Source organism: Aptenodytes forsteri, unplaced genomic scaffold (assembly GCF_000699145.1).
Source record: "Aptenodytes forsteri isolate BGI_AS27 unplaced genomic scaffold, ASM69914v1 Scaffold270, whole genome shotgun sequence".
NCBI classification, from domain to species: domain Eukaryota; kingdom Metazoa; phylum Chordata; class Aves; order Sphenisciformes; family Spheniscidae; genus Aptenodytes; species Aptenodytes forsteri.
In genome coordinates, this window is record NW_008794631.1 from 3,329,568 (window position 1) to 3,352,431 (window position 22,864).

At 40.7% G+C, this 22,864-nt stretch overlaps 1 protein-coding gene across 1 annotated transcript; it reads right to left on the reverse strand.

The window, feature by feature from the left end:
* Window positions 1-221: 221 nt before the first annotated feature.
* LOC103894158 (TCR gamma alternate reading frame protein) lies at window positions 222-22,864 on the reverse strand. The gene is made up of 6 exons (XM_009273490.2): window positions 22,822-22,864; window positions 22,387-22,711; window positions 11,146-11,192; window positions 2,779-3,069; window positions 1,253-1,324; window positions 222-508 (listed from the first exon to the last, which is right to left on the reverse strand). The coding sequence occupies exons 1-6, from the start codon at window positions 22,862-22,864 to the stop codon at window positions 375-377; spliced, it is 912 nt and encodes a 303-aa protein (XP_009271765.1). The 3' UTR covers window positions 222-374.

Genomic DNA, 22,864 nt, shown 5'->3' on the forward strand with positions numbered 1-22,864 from the left:
AGCACAATGACAAAATGCATCTGTGCTTTATATGTCAAAAGCCCCATTACACCTCTAAAATTCTGCATGCATAACTACTTTTAACATAAGTACCTTCCTCATTTTGCAATATGGACTTTGGATTAAAATCCAAGGTATGTAACCTTACTCCTATTGTCCACCGCAGTTCAATACTCAGAAAAATGAGGAAAATCAGACTGAAATAAAAACACTAGCAGTAAAGCAAAACAAGCCCTATGCACTAATGCTAGAAAATTATTTTTGGATTTTTTTTTTGTTGTTACATCTAACACTGAGAGCAGGGGAGTCTATATGGGTAAATATATAGCAAAGCAAATTGAAGACAATTTTGTAAGCCTTTCCTAAACCGGCATTTATGCTTTCTTTCCTTGGTGCTTGGTTGGAGCCCACATTCTGTAGATGAAGAAGAGTACGATGAGATAGTACATGAAGCTCTTCAGAAGAAGGACGAGGTACACTAAATGTGCTGCCCTGTGCATTAAGTGATCTGTAACAAACATACGACAGGAAAGTCTTGTTTAATGTCAATATTGTACAACCTCCTAAAAGACGGGTAGAACTGGGACTGTGTAGTCTGTTTACTGCTGCAATTACATTGATTCCAGTGGACAGTGTATAAACACATACAATGTCTGACTGTCCTTTGAGTGGGTTTGCACTGCTAATAAGTTCTAGACCAAGCAGGTTTCTTAGCACTAGATTGCCTCTCAATTATTATTCCCTGCAAAGGCAAGAACATCATTCTAGTGCTTCCAGCACTGATTACCAGTAGCACCGTGTTTGCTTGAATCCTTTTGTGTTGGATTTTTTGAACATAAGTGCTCACGATTCTTCCTAAATCCCCATTCAAGCTAAAAGAAAATTTCTTTGTCCAAAGTGCTGGGAAATTGCTTGGCTGATAGAGCATCAGCTGAAGCGTTGAACATTTAACTGCTTCAGGTATTTAAAAAAGTGGCACTTAATGCAGGCTAAAAATTTAGTAGCCCGAACAGCATCTGTAGGGTTCTAATAAAGCTACCTAATAAAGGTAGGAGAGCCCCTTCTTATAATCCACAACAGAAGTTAATTCAGAGTACCACTGAAGCGTTTTTAAGTTACAGACCCCAGACTTAAAAGATTTCTTGTACGCTATTTAGAAAGATCATTTTCATGATGTTCTGAACATATGTAGCAATATCTAACTCTTGCCTGACATGCATCGCTTTCCCACATTTTAATACATTTTAATTACCTCTATTAAAAACTGTGCTGTTTCCAGGATATGTGCTGCAGACCTCTTCCTGAGGAACAGTCTTTGTAGAATCTAATGGAAAGAGAGTTTAAATGCCCCAATTAGGCTTTTCTTTAATTTTAGCAAACATGAATTGAGAAATAGGGGGAAAAAGAGGCAGTACAGCAACAGCGAAATGAGAAGTTAGTGTTAAACAACAAAAGAAGGATGTTTAAGATCTGTCTGCAGAGCAGATGTTCACAAGTAGGATTCATTTGCAGAGAGAATTTGAAGGGGGGAAATGCTCGTAGAGAAGTGACTGGGTATTTGTTGCCGTAAGTGGGAGGTTTGCCTTTGCCCTTTTAGGAATGTGTCCATTAGGCTGTTCTTTGCAGAGTCTCTTTTATTTGGAACTGCAGTCAGCTTGACCACCTGATCTTGTCACTGAAGTAGCTGGGGTCTGCCTTCACGACATACTGTTATTAGAAATGCAGAATAATTTACATCGGAAAGCACCTCAATTAGTCTGTTACTTAATGGTTGCTCAACACTAACGAATAATCTTGAGGAGTGTATGACCTAAGGTTCCCTTATTGGGAATTTGCTATTTTGGTGGTGGTTGTTCTCTAAAATAAACCCTTTTTGTGCTTGAAGCAGCAACTTTGTGTTTGTTCCTGGTTATGGTGTTTGTATGCATTGATACATGAGCTTAAAGACATCCGTATTACATCCCTAAATACATCCTTCATCTAACTAAACTTAAAGCATATTTTTGTCAGAATACATTTTGAAGGTTAAAATGTAATGGTTATTTATGGCCATGCTCTCACTCATTGGAGTTACGTTAATTTATAGTAAATTGAACAGAGGTAGGTACTGAGAAAAAATCAGTCTAAATAGGCAGCTTTTCTTAAAGATGTTACCATGATTGAAACAATTTGCATTGATTATAGGTTACTTTTTTCTTTAAAATTGCATTGTCTTTCAGATTTTGCTTTGCATAATCAATCTTTCCACAATTAAATGAGATATCTTTTTTTCATACATGGTTATTATCTCACTATTGCTGGACTATGGGTAAGTAATATATTTAAACTTGCTCTACATCCCCAGCAACCTCATTTTTAACTCCTTAGTTTTTTATACCTGTGACTAATGTCAGGAGGTGTCAGAGGGACTTATACCGGTAAGCCATGGGTAACAGAGCTAATAGTCTTTTCAGAAACTTCTGTAGACCGGAAAGTAACTGACACGGCTCAGTGCAGACCTTTTGGGGCTATGCTAGTTTACACCTGATGAGGTTCAAGAACTGCTGTTTTCCTATTGCAAAGGGCCGTTCACATGGGGAGCATAGCGCAGGCTGGGTTGCTTTTTCTGGGAAAACTTTGGTAGTTTCTCCGGATGTGTATTTTAGCTATTGTTGTGCCAAGGAGCACAGATGCTTTCAGGAACAGTAATAGAAAGCATTATTTCTATAATATTATTGCAAAGAAAAAGTGATGTCTATAGTAATACATAGAATGAATTTTTTAACATGTAGTATATACCTTCTGTCGACAGTAATGGCTGTCCGCTTTCATGCTCATATTTGCAGTGATAGATCTTGTCTTTGTTCTCCAGTGGTACAGTTAACCAGCTGCCGATTGAGTATTTATCCTCTTCTGTGGGTTTCCAAATGTCTCCTTTTACTACGTTGTCTGTTACCTCATTTTTTCCATCGGTCCATGTCACCCGAATAACTTCTGGGTAGAATTTCTCAATAAGGCAAACATACGTTATCTGATTTTCATGTTTCTTCTGTAGGATTTCAAAATTTGCCGGTGGAGATATTCCTTTGTCTGGATTGGTTATTGGAGGAAAAAAATTAACACAATAGAGAGTTGGAAGATCAATAGTGTACAGCAAATAAATACGCAGCCACAAAATACAAATTCTGAAGAGCAACAAGCTAAATGTCTGACTAACAAATGTTTTAGCTTTCTAATTTGTTATGAAATACTTAGGATGGGAATAGAAATGTCTCATGTATGAAAGGAATTTTAGGTAATAGGATGGATGAATTACAGCTGTTTCCATCCTGGAAGTAAAAATAAGTTTCTGGCCAGCTGGACGAACCTGGCATTCAAACACACTTTATATTAAATATTATTTCAATAGACCCAAATGGCAAGTTTTAATTTTCAGTCAAAAACAGTTACAATACTCTTTAGAATAATTGGGAATAGAAAATATGACTTTTAACCTTATTTTTAAATGTGTTATTTTATAGAGAACTAAAATGAATAGAGGTTTTTATGAGCATGGTACAGAAAATCAAGCTCAAAATCAGAAGACAAGACTCAATTCAAATATTCTCAAGTCATTTTTGCTTAGACAATATAGAGTCTTCCAGAGTCTGGAGAATGTTTGATATAAGCTTTGATACTGTGCCATGTGCATGGAGAAACATTATTTAAGTCCTAAATTGTTTAGTAAACACTAACATCTAGACTGCTTCATTCATGCTTCTTGTCAAGCAGCACATCTGATAGAGGGAGACCAGAGTAGACTAGGTCTACTCTTTAATACTCTAATACTAGAGTAGATTAAACAGTATCTCACAAAAGATTTCTTGAGTATTTTATTAGAAAAATAAATTTAAGTCTGGTTATTTAAAACCTTAGAAACCTACTCAATGTTTGAAAAATTATTTTTGAGAAACGTTAAGAAACTGAAGTATTGTTGAAGACATTAATAATCTCCCTTGAAACTGAGTTAGAAAACTTCAGGCGACTACGTGAGAGCCTAAATCCCACAGCCTTCCAAGCAGTACTGCTGTCAGAATGCGTATTTGTCTGCACAAGTCTTTGACAATTATTAAATAATAGTAATAGTTCCTGAAAGAGCTTTGTTAATTTATTTGATAAGAGGAATTTCATATTGCTTTATAATGTTTATGCAAAAACAACTACATGAAAATTTTGTTTACAGAATGTTAAAGGTAGACCACCTGCCTTTCAAATCTTTGCAGTTTTATGTCCCCAGTATAAGTCCCCACTGCTAATTAATGAACATCTGCTATATCTAATTAATCTTTTAAAAGTTGATATTAATTTTGTGTGGGTTTTTGGGGAAAAAAAGGCAACAAAAATTTATTGTTGCCATTTTTTGAAGACATTCTATGTGTTTGCCAGGTGAAGATCTTGATAAAGACAGGAAAATGGAATCACAAAATGCTCTGGACCCCAAAGGTTGGCAATGCTGTTCCTTTAATACTAGATTTGTTTAAATGTTTGAACTAACACATCTGAAAAGGAAAAACCAAAACTAAACTAAAACAGAAGAACATGGTATATCTAGAGAACATTTCTATATACAAATAGCGTATCTATCCATACCAGGGTTGTTGTAGGTGATGTGCTTTGTGAAACATGCTCAGTATGAACATACGTGAATATATTTTAAATGAAATGTGAGCCATTTCCACAAGATAACTGTAGGTAATCTCCATTTCATTTGCCTCTCTGGATTAAACCTTATGTTATTAGGAGGAGTCCAAATCACCCAGATTTTGCCCAGACAGAGAAGACCTTTTGATATTATAAAAATGGATAGTAAATTTAAGAGTCTGTTATAGGAATCGTGAACTTCTGCAGTGCGTGCATAGGCAGTGCTCATGGGCAATCATTTTTGTCTATGCCTAACTGCAAGTGAAGACAAGATACAGTTTTCAAAATCGACTTTTGTTATAGTCAGAAGGTACTGACTATTTTTTTTAAGGCAGCAGAGAGATTTTAGGTCTTCATCTCCTTACACCACTCTTCCTCTTTAGATTCCTCTGCCACTGAATTTGAGCAGCTAGATGCATGGTGTTTAAAGTGTGGTCTGGCTGAGTGGTGCAGTTTTCATGCATTGTGAGAAAACACATTAATATAAACATGTATTTTTGTCAAAAAGCTTCCACCTTTCTTTAAATGATCTGGCTATTCTAGAGCAATCTTCTACATTGCATCCCGCCTAAAACAACTTAGTGATTCTTTGAAGTATTTCATACCGGGTGTTTAAAAACAAAGAGGACCAAAGCATAAGGCTGTCTACCTTCAAAAAGATAACCCTTAAACTATGAATTTCCTTCATTTTGGAGATTTGTCATTGAAATGAAGATGTGGACTGAGTTCTGTTGTACCAGAAATAAAATTGCTAACAATTTTATGGTTCTCTAACATTAACTTAGGGGTTAATTTTATCTTCTTTATGCATCAGTCCTCCCAAGGATGCAAGATTAAACTAATTTCTAGAATGATTTATTTGTTCCAGAGTTGTATATGTTCAGAAGACCATGATGTAGCTCCTGTCCCAGTGACATTGCACTCTGCAAAGCCTCATGACTATTTTAGATGTTTCTTTTAGATTTTCAAGGCTTAGTAAGTTACCCTGACAGTAGGCTAAAATTTAATTGTCTAGTTTGATGTTGTTCTTTTGGATTATCAAATCTAAATAGAGAAGCAGAGAGAGATGCTTCCAGCTGCTAGTTCATCCTGCCCATTTTAGAGACTTCTATTAAGATGGAATAATTTCCATCTCTGGAATTGCCAATGTCTTTCCATTTACCATAAAAAGACCCCAGGTGCTTAGCTTAAATGAAACACCTAAATCATATCACAATACTGAGGAAACATTGCTTGAATAAGCACAACTGTGTGCGTGCGTGGGACAGTCGCATGTACGCACATAGGTAAATGAGTGACAGTGGAGAACTGAACAAATTAAGGTTTGCATATATACATGTATATATATGTTTGTGCGGAGGGAAAAAAAAATATATCTCCATAAACTGTAGGTACGTTTATGGAAAAAGGATGAAAACTTGTAGAATTGGCTGAAGATTTTGCTGTATTTTCAGACTGATCTGTAAAGTCGTTGAAGTCAACAAGACAGTTTACACTGTCTTTTCTGGGCAAATGATCTGATCCTTTCTGAAGAATTTTAAAGTATGAGCTTCCACTCCACTGTCTTTTTTGTTTTAGTTAAACTTACAAAAATTTTGCTGTTTACTTTGTTAAACAGTTTTCAAAGGCAGGTTTTAAGAGGTACACATGTTAACATATAAGCATGTGCAGATATTTCTGAAGCTAAAATCTGTCTTTTCTCTCTTGTAATAATGCAGTAAGCCTGCGAAACATTGTGCAAATAAAATTCTGGAGTGAGGCTCGTAATCAATGAGCTATAACGAATTTGGGTTTAAAATATACGTTTTTATAGATTAACTGTCAAAAGTTTTCTTAATTAAACTCCTGTACAGTGTCTTTATAAGCGTCTATAAATAAGATCTATAAATAAGGTCAATGTGTTCTTAAGCTGAAATTTTAATTCTCATTACTTGGATGATCCCACAAAATGGAGTAATTTTGTCTGATACTCAAAGCTCCTCAGTTCCCCTTCAAGCCAGTGGGAGCTGAGAGCACTCAGCACACTCAGCTCATAAACAGTGTTCTTGTCCTGCTTGCCAGCGACTTCAGGTATTATCACTGATAATAACACAGTATAGTCCTGACCTACTGTGAGCCTCCCCAGATACCATAAAGAGCTGTCAACCTTCACTCCAAAGCTTTCCCGTTACAAAACTTAAAAAAATGAGTCTTTGAAAACACTTACTGGAGATGATGAGTTTTGTGCCAGAGCCAAATACCTTGTCGAACGCCCACTGGTACATTCCCTTACAGAAACTGCTTGGGACGTTTTGGCCGGACAAGAACCAGATTTAACAACCATCATATGAACAATAAGAGTCTATTCACTTTGCTACATGAATGTAGAAAATCTGAATTCAATCTCAGCTAATGCTGCTATTCCCAAAGAGCCTTTAGTGATATGTACTTTAAATTCAGTTTCGAGCTAATCTTTGCCATCACTTGTTTAAAAAAATATCAAAACAAACCAAAACTGTTGTTGTCCAGGGCATTGATAGAGCTACCATATTTCCTCTAGATTTTTTTTCTAGAAAAATTAATTTTTTTCTGGGATGGTGAGTGTTTTTGACCACACAATTTAAAAATACACACATGCTAGACCACTGTTTAACTGAATTAATGAAAGGCAGTCCTGAACAGCCACGACTGCTCTCAAGCCTAGTGGAGGGGCATTAACTCATTTTGGGCCTAATCCTCTGCATGTTGAGGTTACTGTAATCTGCTTAACTGGATGCGGGATCGGGACTGTTCACCCTCAAATCCCGCCGTACTTGCCTACGCAGTACTATAGCAGGTAGTCAGTACCAAAAGGAAACATCACACGTGCATCTAAGTGTGCTGTAGAGAAGCATCAACTTCCATCATTCCCATGCACGTCCTTCCCCAGGGCCTTCTGGCTTCTCCCCAGGGAAAACCATGTGCACCTCACATGAAATCCTGCCGACAATGGCAACATTTCCAAAGGTCCAGGATTTCCCCCCACATTTTAATCTTCTGATTATTTATTGTCTGCCTGCAGCTAAACTGTGCTGCAGTGCATTCAAGAAAGCTCAGTTCCTCTTGGATGGAATAAATCAGCTTTGTTTGGACAAATCCATGGGGAAAGACCTTCCCCTTGACCAAACAGACATGCAGAGCTTCAGCCATGCTTTAGGCGATCTGTTGGCACTCACAATGTTTTCCTGTATAGCACCTCTATTCCCCCTGCTCTGAGGCCAAGGGGCGATCTACAGCCGTGTTTCTGAGTTACCTTGACCCTGCTGCTCTGGGCAGTAAGCTTTGCACAAGGGAATGACCTGATGTAGCCCTAAGTATCCAAAAGAGGTTATATTTCAGCAATTTCTGGTTTATGTGAAGTCCTACAGTTTACCCTGACCTCTCTTATACAAGCATTTTGGGTGCCAAAGAAATGAATTCTGCTACTGCAAAGAATCCACATCACTTTTCTGCATACTTTTAAATCTGTATTTTAATCGTATTATAATTTTAAAATAGCATATCACATTCCCTCTCCTCTAGATTTTGGATTATCAGAATAAGGCATATTTTCTTAGATATTAAAAAACTTACCAGAAACAATAAGCTTTGTGCCAGTTCCGAAGACTTTGTGATAGTCACTGTATACAAATGCTTTACAAAAACCCACCTAATCTCAATGTTTTTAAAAACCTCATTTTGTGTCCCAGCCTAGCCTCATTTCCTTATTAGAAATACACCCGTTTCTTTTGACACTGACTTCTAGAATTAAAACTTTCCTTACAAAATGGTGTATGGATGAACCTGTGTTTGCTCATACAACAGATTTCACTTATGTTAGTCTTTCAGGTTTAAATAAATAAGCTTGCATGTACACAAAAACTAAGGGTTTGGAATACTGACAAAGTGGAGGATGGAGCCCTAATTTAACAGTGGGCATTCAAAATCACGGAAATATTTAAGCAGATCCTGCACACCTGAGATTTGTAATTTTCTAGACTGAGACTCCTCCAATATCCCCTGATGTTTCTATGGAAAACGTGAGGAACAGTAAAGGTTATCACCTTGGCAACATGGGAAATAATGCATTTATATATATGTGCATGTACACCTGTGTATGAATATATATCCTACAATGAGAACCTAGCGCTGCATGCTATCACCAATTCAAGCTGATCTTTTTGGGCCATGGTTTTAGGATAACAGAGACCATTATGAACAGGGAAATGTTCACACTGAACATTGACTTAAAAGAATCGGGTACTGAATTCATCTTCATGCCCATGAAATTCTTGCTATTTTAAAGCTGCTAGCAAATGTTCCTATTAATATTAATCATGGTAAGAGGCTTTCACTCCACAGATTTCTTTTGAATGGCCACATCTTCCCTTATTTATATCTTACAGCTCCACCCTTCTGCACTAACACTCATTTGGACTTTCAAGTCTACTGGGTTTTGATTCAGGGCTTCATGTTTTAACCTGTTAAAAAAAAATACTAATGCAAACTAATGCATACATTAATCTTCACTATTTTGATTTAAAAGGGCAGAAAGTCAGTTTAATCCAACTTCAGGTAATGTATAAATAAATTTAAGTATAATCCATTTTTAGGCAACATATATTTTATAATATATAATTACAAAAAATAATTGTAGCTTTTTGAACTCTGAACTTCAATGCATTTGATGAAAACAAGGTAGATACTTCAGTAATATTTAGGAGATAGCGTTTAAAGACATCAAATATTGCTGCCATAATTTCTGCTATGAAATTATTTCCTAGAAATGTTAGTCGATTGTTCTTTTTATCACTTCAAAATAAGTTAGCAATATGCTTGTGAGTTGCCAGGGAGACCCAGCTGGAGCTGTAGCAGAAGAGATGGCAAAGGGAAACCAGCCCCACGCTGGCTGAGCAAGCTACTCCGCTTCTGTGCTGAAGGAAAAAACCTGGATTTCGAGAGGCTGGTTCAGTCTTGGCTTCCCTGTTGTGACCTGCCTAAATTCCATAGAAAGAGGAAAGATACTCACAGAAGAATCCTGTATTGCCAGTTTATGTTGGATTAATATTCCTGTTCTGCTGTAAGCTTCTAGAAACTCATCTGTTCCACCAAATGCAAATGCCAAACCAGTGTCTCAAATCCCAGCCCTTCTGCTACCTGCATTATTGTAAGTCTCGAGCAACTTTCTTTTGGTCAGAACTAATTAAAAGAGACCAACAAGAAAAAAATCAAGTTCATTACAAGTTGATGGGAGTTTGGCTCTTTATATATTTGACTCTTTCAGTATAGATCTGGGAAAAGATTCTGCTCAAGCTCAAACCCTGATGATTCAATTGAATTAAGGTCACTTAGAATAAGTCCTGGTTTTCTCCATTTCTTTCCGTTACGAGTAACTTACTGAGGTACTGTTGGATAGTCACCTCTGAAAAGACAAGCTGTGATGAAATGCCTGATCTTAAGCATGAGGTAACTACAGCCTTTTTACTCTATTAATCGGTTAGAAGCCTTGGCCACATAAAGACAAAATCCTACAGAATTAGAGTGATGCTTGAAAAGAATTTATTTTAAACTGTAGATACTAAAAACATGGCAACTACCTGATTAACAAGGTAAGGATTTTCACTAAAAACAACACGCTTATGTGTGCCACAAACTGGCATGGATATTTCTGTTGAATTATAGTTATGATTTACTTAGTCTTTCTGACATAAATCATTAAAAACAATCTTTGCTTGATATGCTAATATAAGTTTATGTATTTAACCAGGCTTAAATCATTTGGTAGCAATAGTTCCTCTGCCTTGTGTTTGTCTAGTTGTTGACTCCAGGATTATGGTGTTTAAAGCACATTTAATGGGAAAAAAGAAGATTTTTGTCCTCCACTTTCCATTAAATAAATGTCTCTGCAGGAAAGGCAAAAAAATGGATCACTTCTTCATATGCGTGTTACTAAGCAATAAGAAGAGCATTTGGAGGTACTAATTCATTTCTACTGCCAAAGTGCTGTGTACATGAGAAAAATAATTATGGACAAGTTATTTCACTTTTACTAGCCTGATTAAAAAAGGATTTTGGCAATGGCCATTGCGTATGGCTCTTTGTATCTGTGTTGGGAAGAGGTTTTCTTTTTTATGCTTAATTCACAGCTGCTTGATTCCCTGCTTATTCCTTCAGTACAGCTGGAAGAAAGAATGAGGGCTCTGGAAACTACTACAGGCCATTTTCCACCACATTTCCAAGGAGGAGTATGATCAAAAGTGGCTCAAAATAGCTCCTTTTCAGAAATGTTTGTGATCCTAAACCACTGCATTACAAATACAACAAGGCTCACTGTAGGAATGACAGGCCAGGGAGGGCAATCCTGCGCAAGCATGATGCCAACTGAGGCTCTAAGTGAGCTGAGTGCCCTCTGGGACACTGTTAACACTCATCTACATGACCACCCCAAGCTCCTATAGCTTATTGTATGGAAAATAGCATGTAATTTACCTGACACAATGACTTTTGTACCGGAGCCAAACACTTCGTTGTAATAACTGATCACAGTGAATAAAGTCTTTGCAATAAAAATGCAGCTCTGTTATTTTTATATGGATAAATAGTATTCTTTAAAGAAAATAAGATTTGCTATATAATAAATTTTGAGACCCTAGAAAAGTAAAAAAGGAGCAGTCGCCTAAACTAAACTTTAAAAAAAAAAAAAGTGTGGAGGTTTTTGAGGGCATGTATGTTGTTAAATGGACAGGATTCATCTCAGCTAATTTTAGTCTTCTGAAAGTTTAGACGGACGGTGCAGATTGAGCACCTTGGCTCAGTCTGTGCTTTCTGGATAGAGGCAGCACCAGCAGAAGATCTATTTGATCAGATATTGGCCAAGTAATTTGCTCCTTATACACCCTCATAAAATCAAACCTAGAATTGGCGAACATTATGCTGAGATCTGAGCAGCACAAGACCCCTGACCAATATTTTTGTTGTCAGTAACATGAAGCAAAACCCTGCATGGACTGGAATCGAGCCTCCCACTAACCAGATACGCCATTTTCAGACAGTCAAGATTAGGCAAACTGTTTTCATCTCAGGTGCTTAGCTGAGCTGAATCACAGGCAAGTATCAAAGCACCTGAAGTTTACTTGAAGCAAAGTAATTTTGATGAGTATGTCAAAACATTTTGAGTTTGGCATTCTTCCTTAATAACAGTAATAACTGATAATAAGCGGTTTCTGCAAAAGCTAGGAAGAGAGAGCAGCCTTTCAACTATGCGTATCTTCAGACAGTTCTGGGCATATCTCAGATAACTCCTTTCATTTGGTATAGTCAGACGTAGCCCTAAAGGAAAACGTTTTGCTTTTCAAAGAATTTGAGTAACCCAAGGTTTGACACTTTTCTTTCAGAATGAATTAGAAATATCACAAAGGTTGAATATGCATATTTAAAGACAAAAACATCTTTCTGTTCTCCGAACGCTATCTTTGCCATCTTTAAATTCATCTTTAAAAAGAAAATAATAATGGGGTTAGTTATACATCTGTGCTGCGATAGCTGTTTTCTTTCCCCCGTTTCATACATAAATACAAAACAATTGTTTTGTTCTGCATATGGAAATGCTGTTTAAGAGGAAAATCCTGCAAAGCATTCAGTAGGGTTAAAACTAGCGGGAGCTAAAATAGCAGAGCACTTCATGCAGCCAGCATCTAACAGTATGAAAAGCATTTCAGAAGTAGTTAAGTTTTACATTTTGTACTTACTTGAAACAATAAGCTTAGTTCCACTTCCAAATATTTTGACATCAGCATCCCACAGTCCGATAATGCTTAGCAATATCACCTCCACTGCACTTTTCTTGCATAGACTACAGAAAAAGTCTCTCTGATTTAGAGGTTGGTGATAAATCTGGCCCAGTGCAATAGCTGAATTTTCAACACTGACTAGAGTGCCATTTTTAGAAATACTTCGATTTTTGTAGTGAGTAAAAAGTTCAGGTTTTTAAACCCAGCATTTTCTGAGAAGAAAGCAGTGCCGTGCTTATTTTATAACTATGTTCTAATCCTTCTAGCTCTGAGATTTCTCTAAGAAAGATCTGTTGCCTCTGATCTGCTAGGTTTTCTCTGAAGTAACCTCTTTTTGCTGTTTTAAGAAGAAATGCAGTTACATTATGATTCCCAAAGGAAATTTAAAAAGTTTACTAGTTATTTGTTGATTTAAATATACAGATAAACAATTTTTTTTCCTAAGTGTACTATCTTGCAAATTACTTATTGTGTGAAAGTACCTTAACTAAAGTTTCATCAAACTCATATTTTGAAGCCCATATTTTAAATGCAAAGTCCATATTCTAAATGAAACTTGCTGACGCCCATAACTAAGTTCATGCCTTTGGTAAGAGGTTACGCTGTCACCTTTTTGGCAAAAGCAGCTGCCTCTACACAGGCACAGTTTAATCGCAAATTGCAGCAGAGAACGTTTTTGGTCAGAGGCATGGATAACATTTTAAATTTCTTTGTAACTCTCCTCTGCTTTTTACGATTTGACTTAATTATAGTCACCTTGATATAGCATGTATTTTCTAAGAAACATACTGTAGGCATTGCTATATGCTTTATACTGAAAACAGCATTCATCCTATTGATTGCATAGCTTCACCACAACTAATAATACAAATGCAAAAGTAAACCAGTTACTTTCAGTAGGGCCAGGAATTAGAAATTTATTGCATTCCAGGCAATTTTTCTTCCCAGTCAACTTAGACTGAACCACCTCTATCAATAAGAGACTTTTTGCCTTTCTCACTTGCTGTTCTGAGAGTAAACTTTCAAGTAGTTCACTTTTCTTTCCCAGAACAGGAATGAATCCATCCCAATATTTAAATTTTTACCTCTCCTCATTTTTCCATTCCCCCGTCCTTAATAAGTATTCAGTAATTGTTCTAGAGGTGATCTCTCTATTCAAGAGGTCGATACATTTATGGCACATCAACCCGCACAACTGGGGCACCACACACAGTTCACAGATAAAACATGATTTATCAGGCAGAAATTCATTTTCCTACAGTCTTTCATTCTTGGGAACGTGAATGACACTGTGAAAATCAGATGAATAATAACAGTACTTACTAGAGACAATTAGCTTGGTTCCCGTGCCAAAGTATTTGATCCAGGTGGTCCACACTACGTTTTGACTTTGCAATAAGCTAACGTGCTCTCTTGCTATGCCATTGTTGAAGAAAATGCCATTTTTTTCCCCAGTCAGCCCCGGCAGACTGAGTGAAGGCCTGGCCCTTGGCTACAGGGAGGATGTCAGGAATTTCAGACTTGCACCTGGTTGTTCAGCTGATACCTAATGCCCTTCGGAGCGAATCTCTTTCCTGAAGGGCTGCAAATTTGTTAGATAACCCCTCCGCTTAACACCTAAGAATTAGGTGAAGGTTTCTCTTCAGTTTTAGACACACAAATAGGTGCACAGGGTTGTGCATGTTAAAAAACACATACCTTCAGGTGACGATCCTGCTCTTTCCCAAAGGGGTACACTCCCCCTCACCTGCAATTAAGTGACATCAAGTACTACTAGCATGAAGTTCATTCTTAGTTGTCTTAATACAATTCAGCAGAGGGAAAGGAGGGAGAGCCAGCACCATAAGCATCGCGAAGGTGTCCGTGTGCTGCAGGTTGCCTTTTCTGCCCCTGGTATGTGGTTATTGTCCGCCCATCTCCTGGAACCAGTCCAGGCTCTGCAATAGCAGCTCACCGGCACTTTTCATATACTAGCTGGTGGGAGAAGGAGGCTTTTCCTTTGTGCACGGGCTTCTTACAAAACAGACCAAGATAACATCAGAGGAGTCACAGCTGCTGTCAATCAAACTAAGCCTCCATGCTTAGTTTGCCATTTAAAAGAAACTGAGTTTGAGTGCTTCTGGGATCTCATGTGCCATACCGACCACAAAACAACGTTAAGAAATTATGATTTGTGGCTAGAGGAGCTAGACTGAGGGTGAAGGTCTTTCAACTGAAGTAGGTGTAACAAAAGCAATTGTGTACTCTGAAGGCTCCTGGGCAGGAACATCGTAATCGCAACCACAAAGCAATGGCAGGAGTGATGTAGACAGAGAATGGTGCCGACCAGTGCTTTTCCTGCTGCATCCTTAGACACACAGCGAAGGAGGCCACTACCATCTCACCTGCAGTTGCTGGGACTGTTTGATTATGGTCACGACAGTGAGTAGCTGGGAGGTCTCATTAGAAGAAACAAAAAGTGAAACACTGCATGTTGCAGGCAGCTTGTCTAACTCCCCTATATGATCTTGGCTTGCAAGTCTGAGGAGGACAAAACTGACCTGTAGCCATTTGGAGACCTAATACATATTTGAAATTGTTGTGTCACTTTTTCATCCCATCAGACTAATATTCTTTAATGAGTTACACTTCAATGAACCAAGTGAGGAGAGTATCAGGGTACCACAACAAAGGAAAATATTAAGAAGAGGCTTGATGGTAGAGAAAAACCTCTGTGGATTAATTTCTCAGGCATGAGGGTCAGCATGCCCAATGAGGCAGTAGCTAGGAAGGATGCATTGCGTATGTGACATAAATATGAAAAGTTGTTCTTAACTATGGAAAGGTCTTTTCTTTGGTACTAGCTTTGGTAACTCTGTCTCCAACTTTTTGGGTGATTCAGATGCATCACTACTATGATGAACACCAGTGAAACACAGACAGTGATAAGCAAGAAGGAGAGGGAAAGGGACTGACACAACTCAAAAAAAAAGAACAAAAATGCCCACTTCTCAGGAGGAATAAATAGAAAATCTTCCTCCTCCGACAGCTGCTAACTTTTAAGTGAAAAGAAGACTCCTTTTCCTTTGCTTAAAATTTTACGACCCTTCAGCCTAAAGCTCTCTATTTCAGTTTTCTTTGCCAGACCAAAGGCTTTGAAGAGCTCCAGTACAATGTGCTGACCTATTTCCAGGAACAACAATATGGAAAAGTACCCCCTTTCCATTAATTAAATCCTTGCAACTAGTTCACTGACATGCTTGAGTGAAAAGGACTCAAAAGTGGAATGGAGAGGATGGGTTAGATATTGGACCTTCACCGTCCCCTTTGCATTTTGCACTTGCTCAGTCGAAATTTCTAGCTTTTGGCAGCTGATGCTTCCAAGAAGTTGGTCAGCACCGAGCATGTCCTGCTTCTCCAGAGCCTGCATGTGAGGCCAGGCAGCTCATCCACACCAGGGGAACTGAGCTGAGATCTTTCAAGCTGTTTGTGGTTGAGACGCTGAGGGAGTATTTGTCAGGTGATCTCTGAGTTTCTACCACGGTGACTATGCCAGTAGGCGCAATAGTAGGTAGCAGTGTCATCTGGAATGACATCGGTTATTCTAAGAATACACAGTTTCTTGCTAGAAACCTTTTCAGTCCTATACCTGTGCGCTTGGAAGCCCTCATCTACTCTTTCTGTCTGTGATAAGTAGAGCATCCTCTTTGGAGCTTTACCCTCCTTCTGTTGATACCAGTGTATGACGGTGTCATCAAAATCTCCAGAGAAGTCTTTAAAGTGACATTCCAGGTGTACACTTCCTTTAGACTTGGTGACAGACAGAGGGCTCTGCACAGGAATTTCTTGTGCATATCCACCTAGGGAAAAAAAGAGGAGAAATGATGTCCTTAGCTGGAATGCAGGGATTTGGGAAGACGCCTGTTAGCACAGACATAGGTGCCTGTGAGGAAAGGTAAGAAAATAAGGAAGGACTTACAAGACCAAGCGGCTGTGGCCACAAGCGCTGCCAGCAGCAGCATGTTTGCTTGTCACGCTCTGCTGTCGTTGTGACTCAGAGGAGAAGGAAACCAGCCCTGGTTCAGAGTGAGCAATGCCATGTGGGAGGAGGAGGGGACTCCACTGGGTGGCAGCTGGTGACACTGTGCGTCAAGCCAGATGAACATGTCCCCTGAGCTCCTGCAGGGACCAGTGGGGATGGGGTAGCAAGCGGGAAGGGAAGGGAAGGGAAGGGAAGGGAAGGGAAGGGAAGGGAAGGGAAAAGGAGACTGTCCCTTGCGTGGGACTTTGCTCCGTGACAGACCATGGACGGCTGTTGTGAAGCTTGGGAAGTGCTGGTCCCCTGTGAGACATCCGGAGTTTTCTACAGGTGGTGAAACCACTGGAGATGGGTGACTTAATGGTCTACATCAATTTTACTATCATAAAATGGGCATAGTGATGCCAAATGCTCTGACGAGGATGAGGTCTGCTTCAGGACGCTTTCTGACACCATGACAGGACCACAAGGGAAGGGTGCCTGAGAAAAACATCAACGCTGACTGCAGCACTGCAAGTGCAGTAGTGATGGATGCTGGAAGCCACTGCACGTGGAAGGCAGAAAGCAACAAAAATAAGGATGATTCACTGAACTAAGAGGAAACTCTTTGGAAAAGAGATCCTATAAATAAAGACAGCATGTGAGAGTACCAATTTCTGGCTGAGCTGTGCGTCACACCACTGACTAGCCCTGAAGATACCAACAGGATTCAGTGAAATCAGTGAGTGCTTGCGTGCTTAGCTTCACTTTGTGTTTAAGACTTTCACGACCTGAGGCTACTGGTGTTTGGTGTTTATTTGCACCTAGCCTGACCTTCTTTCTAAAGTCCCATAGTTCATTATGTGTAATGGTCCAGCATTTCAGGTATCCAATTACACTCTTCATCAAGAAAAGAAAAGCTGATGAGTAGGCACATACTTGGGTAAAGGCACAAGCAAAAATTATTCCTCTCAGGCTCTTCTGTGAAATGCATGCTGTGCCCAGGGCCGTATCTAACTCACTGCAAATTTGAAGTAAGTCCATCAAACTTGACAGTTTCAGCAAATCTTCCTTCCTTCCTTCCTTCCTTCCTTCCTTCCTTCCTTCCTTCCTTCCTTCCTTCCTTCCTTCCCTCCTTCCCTCCTTCCCTCCTTCCAACCTGTTTATCCTATTTGCCTTAACATGAAATTAAAGAGGAGGATGGTTATAAGCAGCACATCATCAGCTGTGGTAGATAAGAGACTGTAAATCTCTGATTTAAATTGGTCCATGTGGGATTTTGCAGTATCCGAATTAGGTAAACAGTATTTCCAGGGACTTACAGTTGCTTACACATAGAGCAAGGAAGACTATAGTGCGGAACACGGAGAGCTTTTTCTTAGAAGTGCTAGGTGGTGGCAAGCATATTGTTCCCACCACCAAGGTACTTTCTTCAGCATGTTGACTTTCTTTTACTCTTTCCTAGGGGAGAAGTGGCTGGACTAGAAAGTGAATGAAATGTTTGGTCCCCTCAAGGACCACCATACTTCTGCCATGGCTGTGCAAACAGCACCAAAGGAGCAGGTGAGCTTCCTGTATTTATGTGCTAATTCTTAAGGCAGTGAAGACTTCCTTTGTCCTTAAAATAGTAGTCGTGTGTTTGAAGACTATTGACAACCCAGACTTTGAAAAGGACAGTTGTGCAGGGTTAGCTGCTCTTTTTGGGTAGCAGAAAAAGATTTGGCCTTTCTGCAGCTGATACCAGATGGAGTGAGAAGATCAGAGGAGACAACCCTGTGGTTCAGATGTTGAGGGAGGTGGGGTTTTTTTTTTTGCCTTGATGATCTTTGAATTTCTATCACAGTGAGGATCCCAGTAGGCACAGTAGTAAGTAGCAGTGTCATCTGGAAGTACATAATTTATTGTGAGAACACACCGTTTCTGGCCAGAAACATTTTCAACCATGTACCTGTTCTCTTGAAAGCCACTTTCAACCGAAACTTTCCCTTCTGAAAAGAACAGGAGCCTCTCTGGAGCTTTACCCTCCTTCTGTTGATACCAGTGTATGACGGTGCGATCAAAATTTTCCCCTAATGTTTGAATGTTACATGTCATCCGTACACTGTTTTTGAACTTGGTGATGGATATAGGGCTCTGCACGGGAATTTCTTGTGAAAATCCATCTAGGAAAGAGAAAAGGAGAAATGATGTCCTTAGCTGGAATGCAGGGATTTGGGAAGACGCCTGTTAGCACAGACATAGGTGCCTGTGAGGAAAGGTAAGAAAATAAGGAAGGACTTACAAGACCAAGCGGCTGTGGCCACAAGCGCTGCCAGCAGCAGCATGTTTGCTTGTCACGCTCTGCTGTCGTTCAGACTCAGAGGAGGGTGAAAGGGACCCCAGATGGGGACAGTGTTGTGTTCGAGGAGGAGGTGACTCTCTTGAGCTTCCTTCAGTGACGGGTCTTCTGTGCGCAAGCAGATAGGGCACATTTGCAGAAAACCTTCTCCAAGCTGACAAATGCTAAAATTGGTTAGAGGTTGTAGTCCACTCTGCTTTTCCGGTAAATACGAGAAACATTGGTAAGTCCTAGGATTGTGGCCCTTGAAAACTCGAGCCAGAGCCACTGAGAAAGGGTTGCAAGCGAGAGCAGCTCTAGCGGTGTAGCGGGGTGTGAAGTTTTCAGCCTGGAGGTCACCCCGGTGGGCGGTGAGTGCGTGCCGTCACCAGAGGGGTGAGGACAGATGTACAGTGCCCGAGCAGGCAGGAGGCATTCCCCCATCCTCTTAGGGACCTCCTTTTGCTTCTTCAGCTTAGTCACCCAGCTGTGGCATGCTGAAGTGCCCTGGGTGCCCCCATGCTGGTGCCGCCCTCCACCAAAGCAGCTGGAGGCCATTAGCCTGCAGTGAGCGGGGCAGCTGCACTGCGGGGATGCGCCTCCGCTTTGGTTTCGAGTGCGGGAGGAAATGTACAGCCACAGGGTTTCAGTTTCAAAGCTCAGATGAGGTGCAAACAGTTCTTGGAAAGGAAGACTGGAAAACAAAAGCGAACCTGGTGAGGGCTGCTGTCAACAGCCATTGCAGAAGGGCATCTCGATGAGTGGGGCTGGTGCTGCGGGGCACTCCCCGGTGACCGGTGAGCCTGGGCTGTAGCTCGCTGGGCACGAGGGAGACGAGGTGCTTTGGCCTCCCTCCTGCTGGCAGTTGGCCACATGCAGCAAGCCGGCAGTAAGCACGTGTTGTTAACCAGCTTGGAAAGGTGCCCGCAAGTGCAGGGCTCCAGGGAGAGGCAGGCAAGGAGAGACACCTGCCTCTGTGCGGTGGCAATGGAAAGGGTCCCTCTCTTCCCAATAAATAACCGTGGGAAAGTCTATTTAATTTCCTGTCAGGCCACCCTGAGAGGGATGAGAAGGAGAAATGACTTAAGGACCAGCAGGCACAACAAAGTGACTAGGTGGTGAGTGACAACAAAGTGACGAGGAAGGGAGATATGAAGCAGACTTTAAGATGAAGGGAGGGAGGTGCAAGGAAAAGGTCACTCATCCCAGCAGCATCCCATGACAATCTCCTGCATGACCAACTATAGTTAGTCAGAGTGAAAACTGTGTTGGCAATTGTATGTTGAGGACGTGAAATCAAGCCCCTGCTGTCAAAAACTACCAGGCCATGCTGTATAAAACAGTAGCAGTACGTTGCTATTCTTCTGATCACACAGCAGAAATCTGTCAGGCACCTGATCCCAGATGAAGAGTCAAGGAATACGGTAGTGACTGAGTCTCACACAATTAAACGTCTAAATTACAGATACTGTCTACATTTTGTACTGTAGCTGTCTAACACAGAAAGTCTCCCAGTAGGAATAATTACAGATCAAACTTGGTGGTGTCTATGCCAAGAGGACACATGCAGTGGCCGGAGCCTTCTTCAACAATATACCTTTCCAGGTTCACATTATCACCAAACAGACTTGTCACTGATGAAATGGCCAACATCCACTTTACAGAGAGCTTCATTATCTAAAGCTACCTAAATAGCTTCCCCTTTGTAAATCCATGCTGACTACTCCTGACCACCTTCTTCACCTTCATGTGTCTGTAAATGGTTTCCAGGATTAGTTGCTCAACACCTTCCCAGGGATTGAGATGGGGCTAACCTGCCTGTAGTTCCCCAGGTCTTCCTTCTTGCCTTTCTTGAAGATAGGAGTGACATTTGCTTTCTTCTAGTCTTCAGGAACCTGTACTGATTGCTGTGACCTTTCAAAGATAATGGAGAGTGGCTTTGCAAAGGCATTGGCCATCTGCCTCAGCACTTGCGTGTACGTCCCATCAGGTGCCATGGACTTAACGTATGTTCAGTTTAAGTTCTCATTAACCTGATCCTCCTCCACCAAGGTATGTATTTCTTGCTCCAGACTTTCCCTCTGTTCTCAGGGGCCTGGGATTCCTGAAGGCTGATCTTTCAGGTGAATACTGAGGCAAAGGAAGCATTGAGTACTTCAGTCTTTTTCCATGTCATTTATCACCAGTATCTCTGCCTTATTCAGCAGCTTTCCCTAGTCTTTCTTGAGCTTGGAGGAGATTCTTGAATATCAACCAGCTTTCCTGGACACCTCTTCTCTCCAGGGCTGTATCCAATGGGATTCTTCCACGCAGATCTCAGAAGAAGTTGAAGTCTGCTCTCCTCAAGTCCAGGGTTGTGGTCCTGGTTTTGCCCCGCTCCCTCTTCTCAGGAGCCTGAACTCCACCAGCTCATAGTCACTGCAGTCAAGGCTGCCCCTGACCTTCACATCGCCAACCAGTTCTCCCTTGTTTTGAGTAGGAGGTCCAGCAGAGCACTCTTCCTTGTTGGCTGCTCAACCACCTGTGTTAGGAAGTTGCTGTCAACTCACTCCTAGACTGATTGTGAGGAATCCTCACATCCCACAATGTGAAGACAGAAGGCAAGCTGACTGAAGTTAACATCTGAGGTCACATGTACTACAACCTATTTTTCAAATAGTTAGGGAGGCCAGAAACATCTATAGCAAGCCGTAACATATCCAAATCTTTCCAAAAGTCCAGCAAAAATGATGTTTGGAGACCATGGAACTGGAAAACAACCACTATGGAGGTATTTGTGCTCATTTTTGAAGGTCCAGATCCATTAGTGGGATATCTTACAGGATACTGAGCATGTGCACTCTGTCCTAACTCAGGAACTCGGAGGCACAAAACTATCTCAGTTTTCTGACTTAGCTTTCAGGCAAATGCCAGCTTTCCTAGAAAAAGTCTTTGATCATAGAACCTGATTTATAAAACTCAGTACGCTTATCCCGAAGGGCCTGAGAGTCTCTGCTTGCCAGGGGCATAGCCCGTGGCTGAGGATTTCAGTTCTGTCCTGGACACATCAGGTGAGAAACTGTGACAGTAAAATCGGGTTTTCTGGGCTGTTGTACGAATTTGTAGAGACTGAAATGCAAAGGAAGGCAAAAGAAAAATATGAAGGAGTGTGTGCAAGATCATCTGGTCTTCTCTCCTTCTTTTATATTCATGTTTTTTTTTTCAAGAGAAAGCACTGAGGGGATGGAGATATGTTTCTCTGCTTGCTCCAAGGATTCTAATAGAGAAGAGAAATTTACAGCTCACATTTTTTCACACACACAGAGAGAGACAGGCCGTGTTCACTGTCAGGTGAGTGCTTTCAGTACAATCAAGCCTTCATCTTAAGAGCAAAGTTCAATATATTTATGCTAAAGTGACTGGGACTCTCCAGTTTCTGGGTGTTACAGATATGTGTGAGTACTGAAATGGTATACTGATTATTAACATGATATATTTAGCAGCTGTCATGATAAATTGCTGTTTTTCTTATCCTGTTACAGAAAAATCATGAGTGAGGGGTGGATTAGGGAAGTATCTTCATTTTGGCAGAGTTCAGATCTTGTGGTTCAGAGTGCAAAACGCCTTTTTGTATGGCTTATCTTTGCCCATCTAATGCTGTGATGCTGCCATAAAACCAATATGCACAGTAGTAAGTGCCAGAATCCCTCCGGGTTAAATTAACTATCGTTAAACCATAGAGAGGCTCAGTAGGATGTTTCCGAACTTGAAATCTCCTTGCACCGTCTCTGTCATCAAATAAAGGTGTCTGTCCCGACACGTACAGTATCCTCTTCAGCGGCTCTCCGGGAAGCTGCTTGTACCAGTGCACAGTGGCTTCAGCGCTCATTTGGCACGCCATGCTGGCAGAGCTGCCCTTCACCTGCCTCTGCAGCTCCGGGGTTTGCACTGGCACTGCCTGCGCGTCTCCACCTGGAAGGGGAAGTGGAGAAATTGTGTGAGGGGAAGAAACCGCTGGAGTTTGGAGCCAGGACTGTGTTCTCAGCACACGGGAAGGAGAGGGGAGAGGAAAAAGGGCTTACAGGACCACAATGAAGTTGCAAGAAGGACTGGAAGCAGCAACAT

What these genes read in the sequence shown, in the direction of transcription:
- LOC103894158 (XM_009273490.2), bottom strand. Translation starts at nt 22,864, where the DNA reads ATGTTGCTGCTTCCAGTCCTTCTTGCAACTTCATTGTGGTCCT. An exon ending in TGCAACTTCATTGTGGTCCT is followed by an intron (nt 22,712 to 22,821) that starts GTAAGCCCTTTT and finishes TTCCCCTTCCAG; the next exon opens with GTGGAGACGCGCAGGCAGTG. An exon ending in CAGCACAGTTTTTAATAGAG is followed by an intron (nt 509 to 1,252) that starts GTAATTAAAATG and finishes TGTTTGTTACAG; the next exon opens with ATCACTTAATGCACAGGGCA.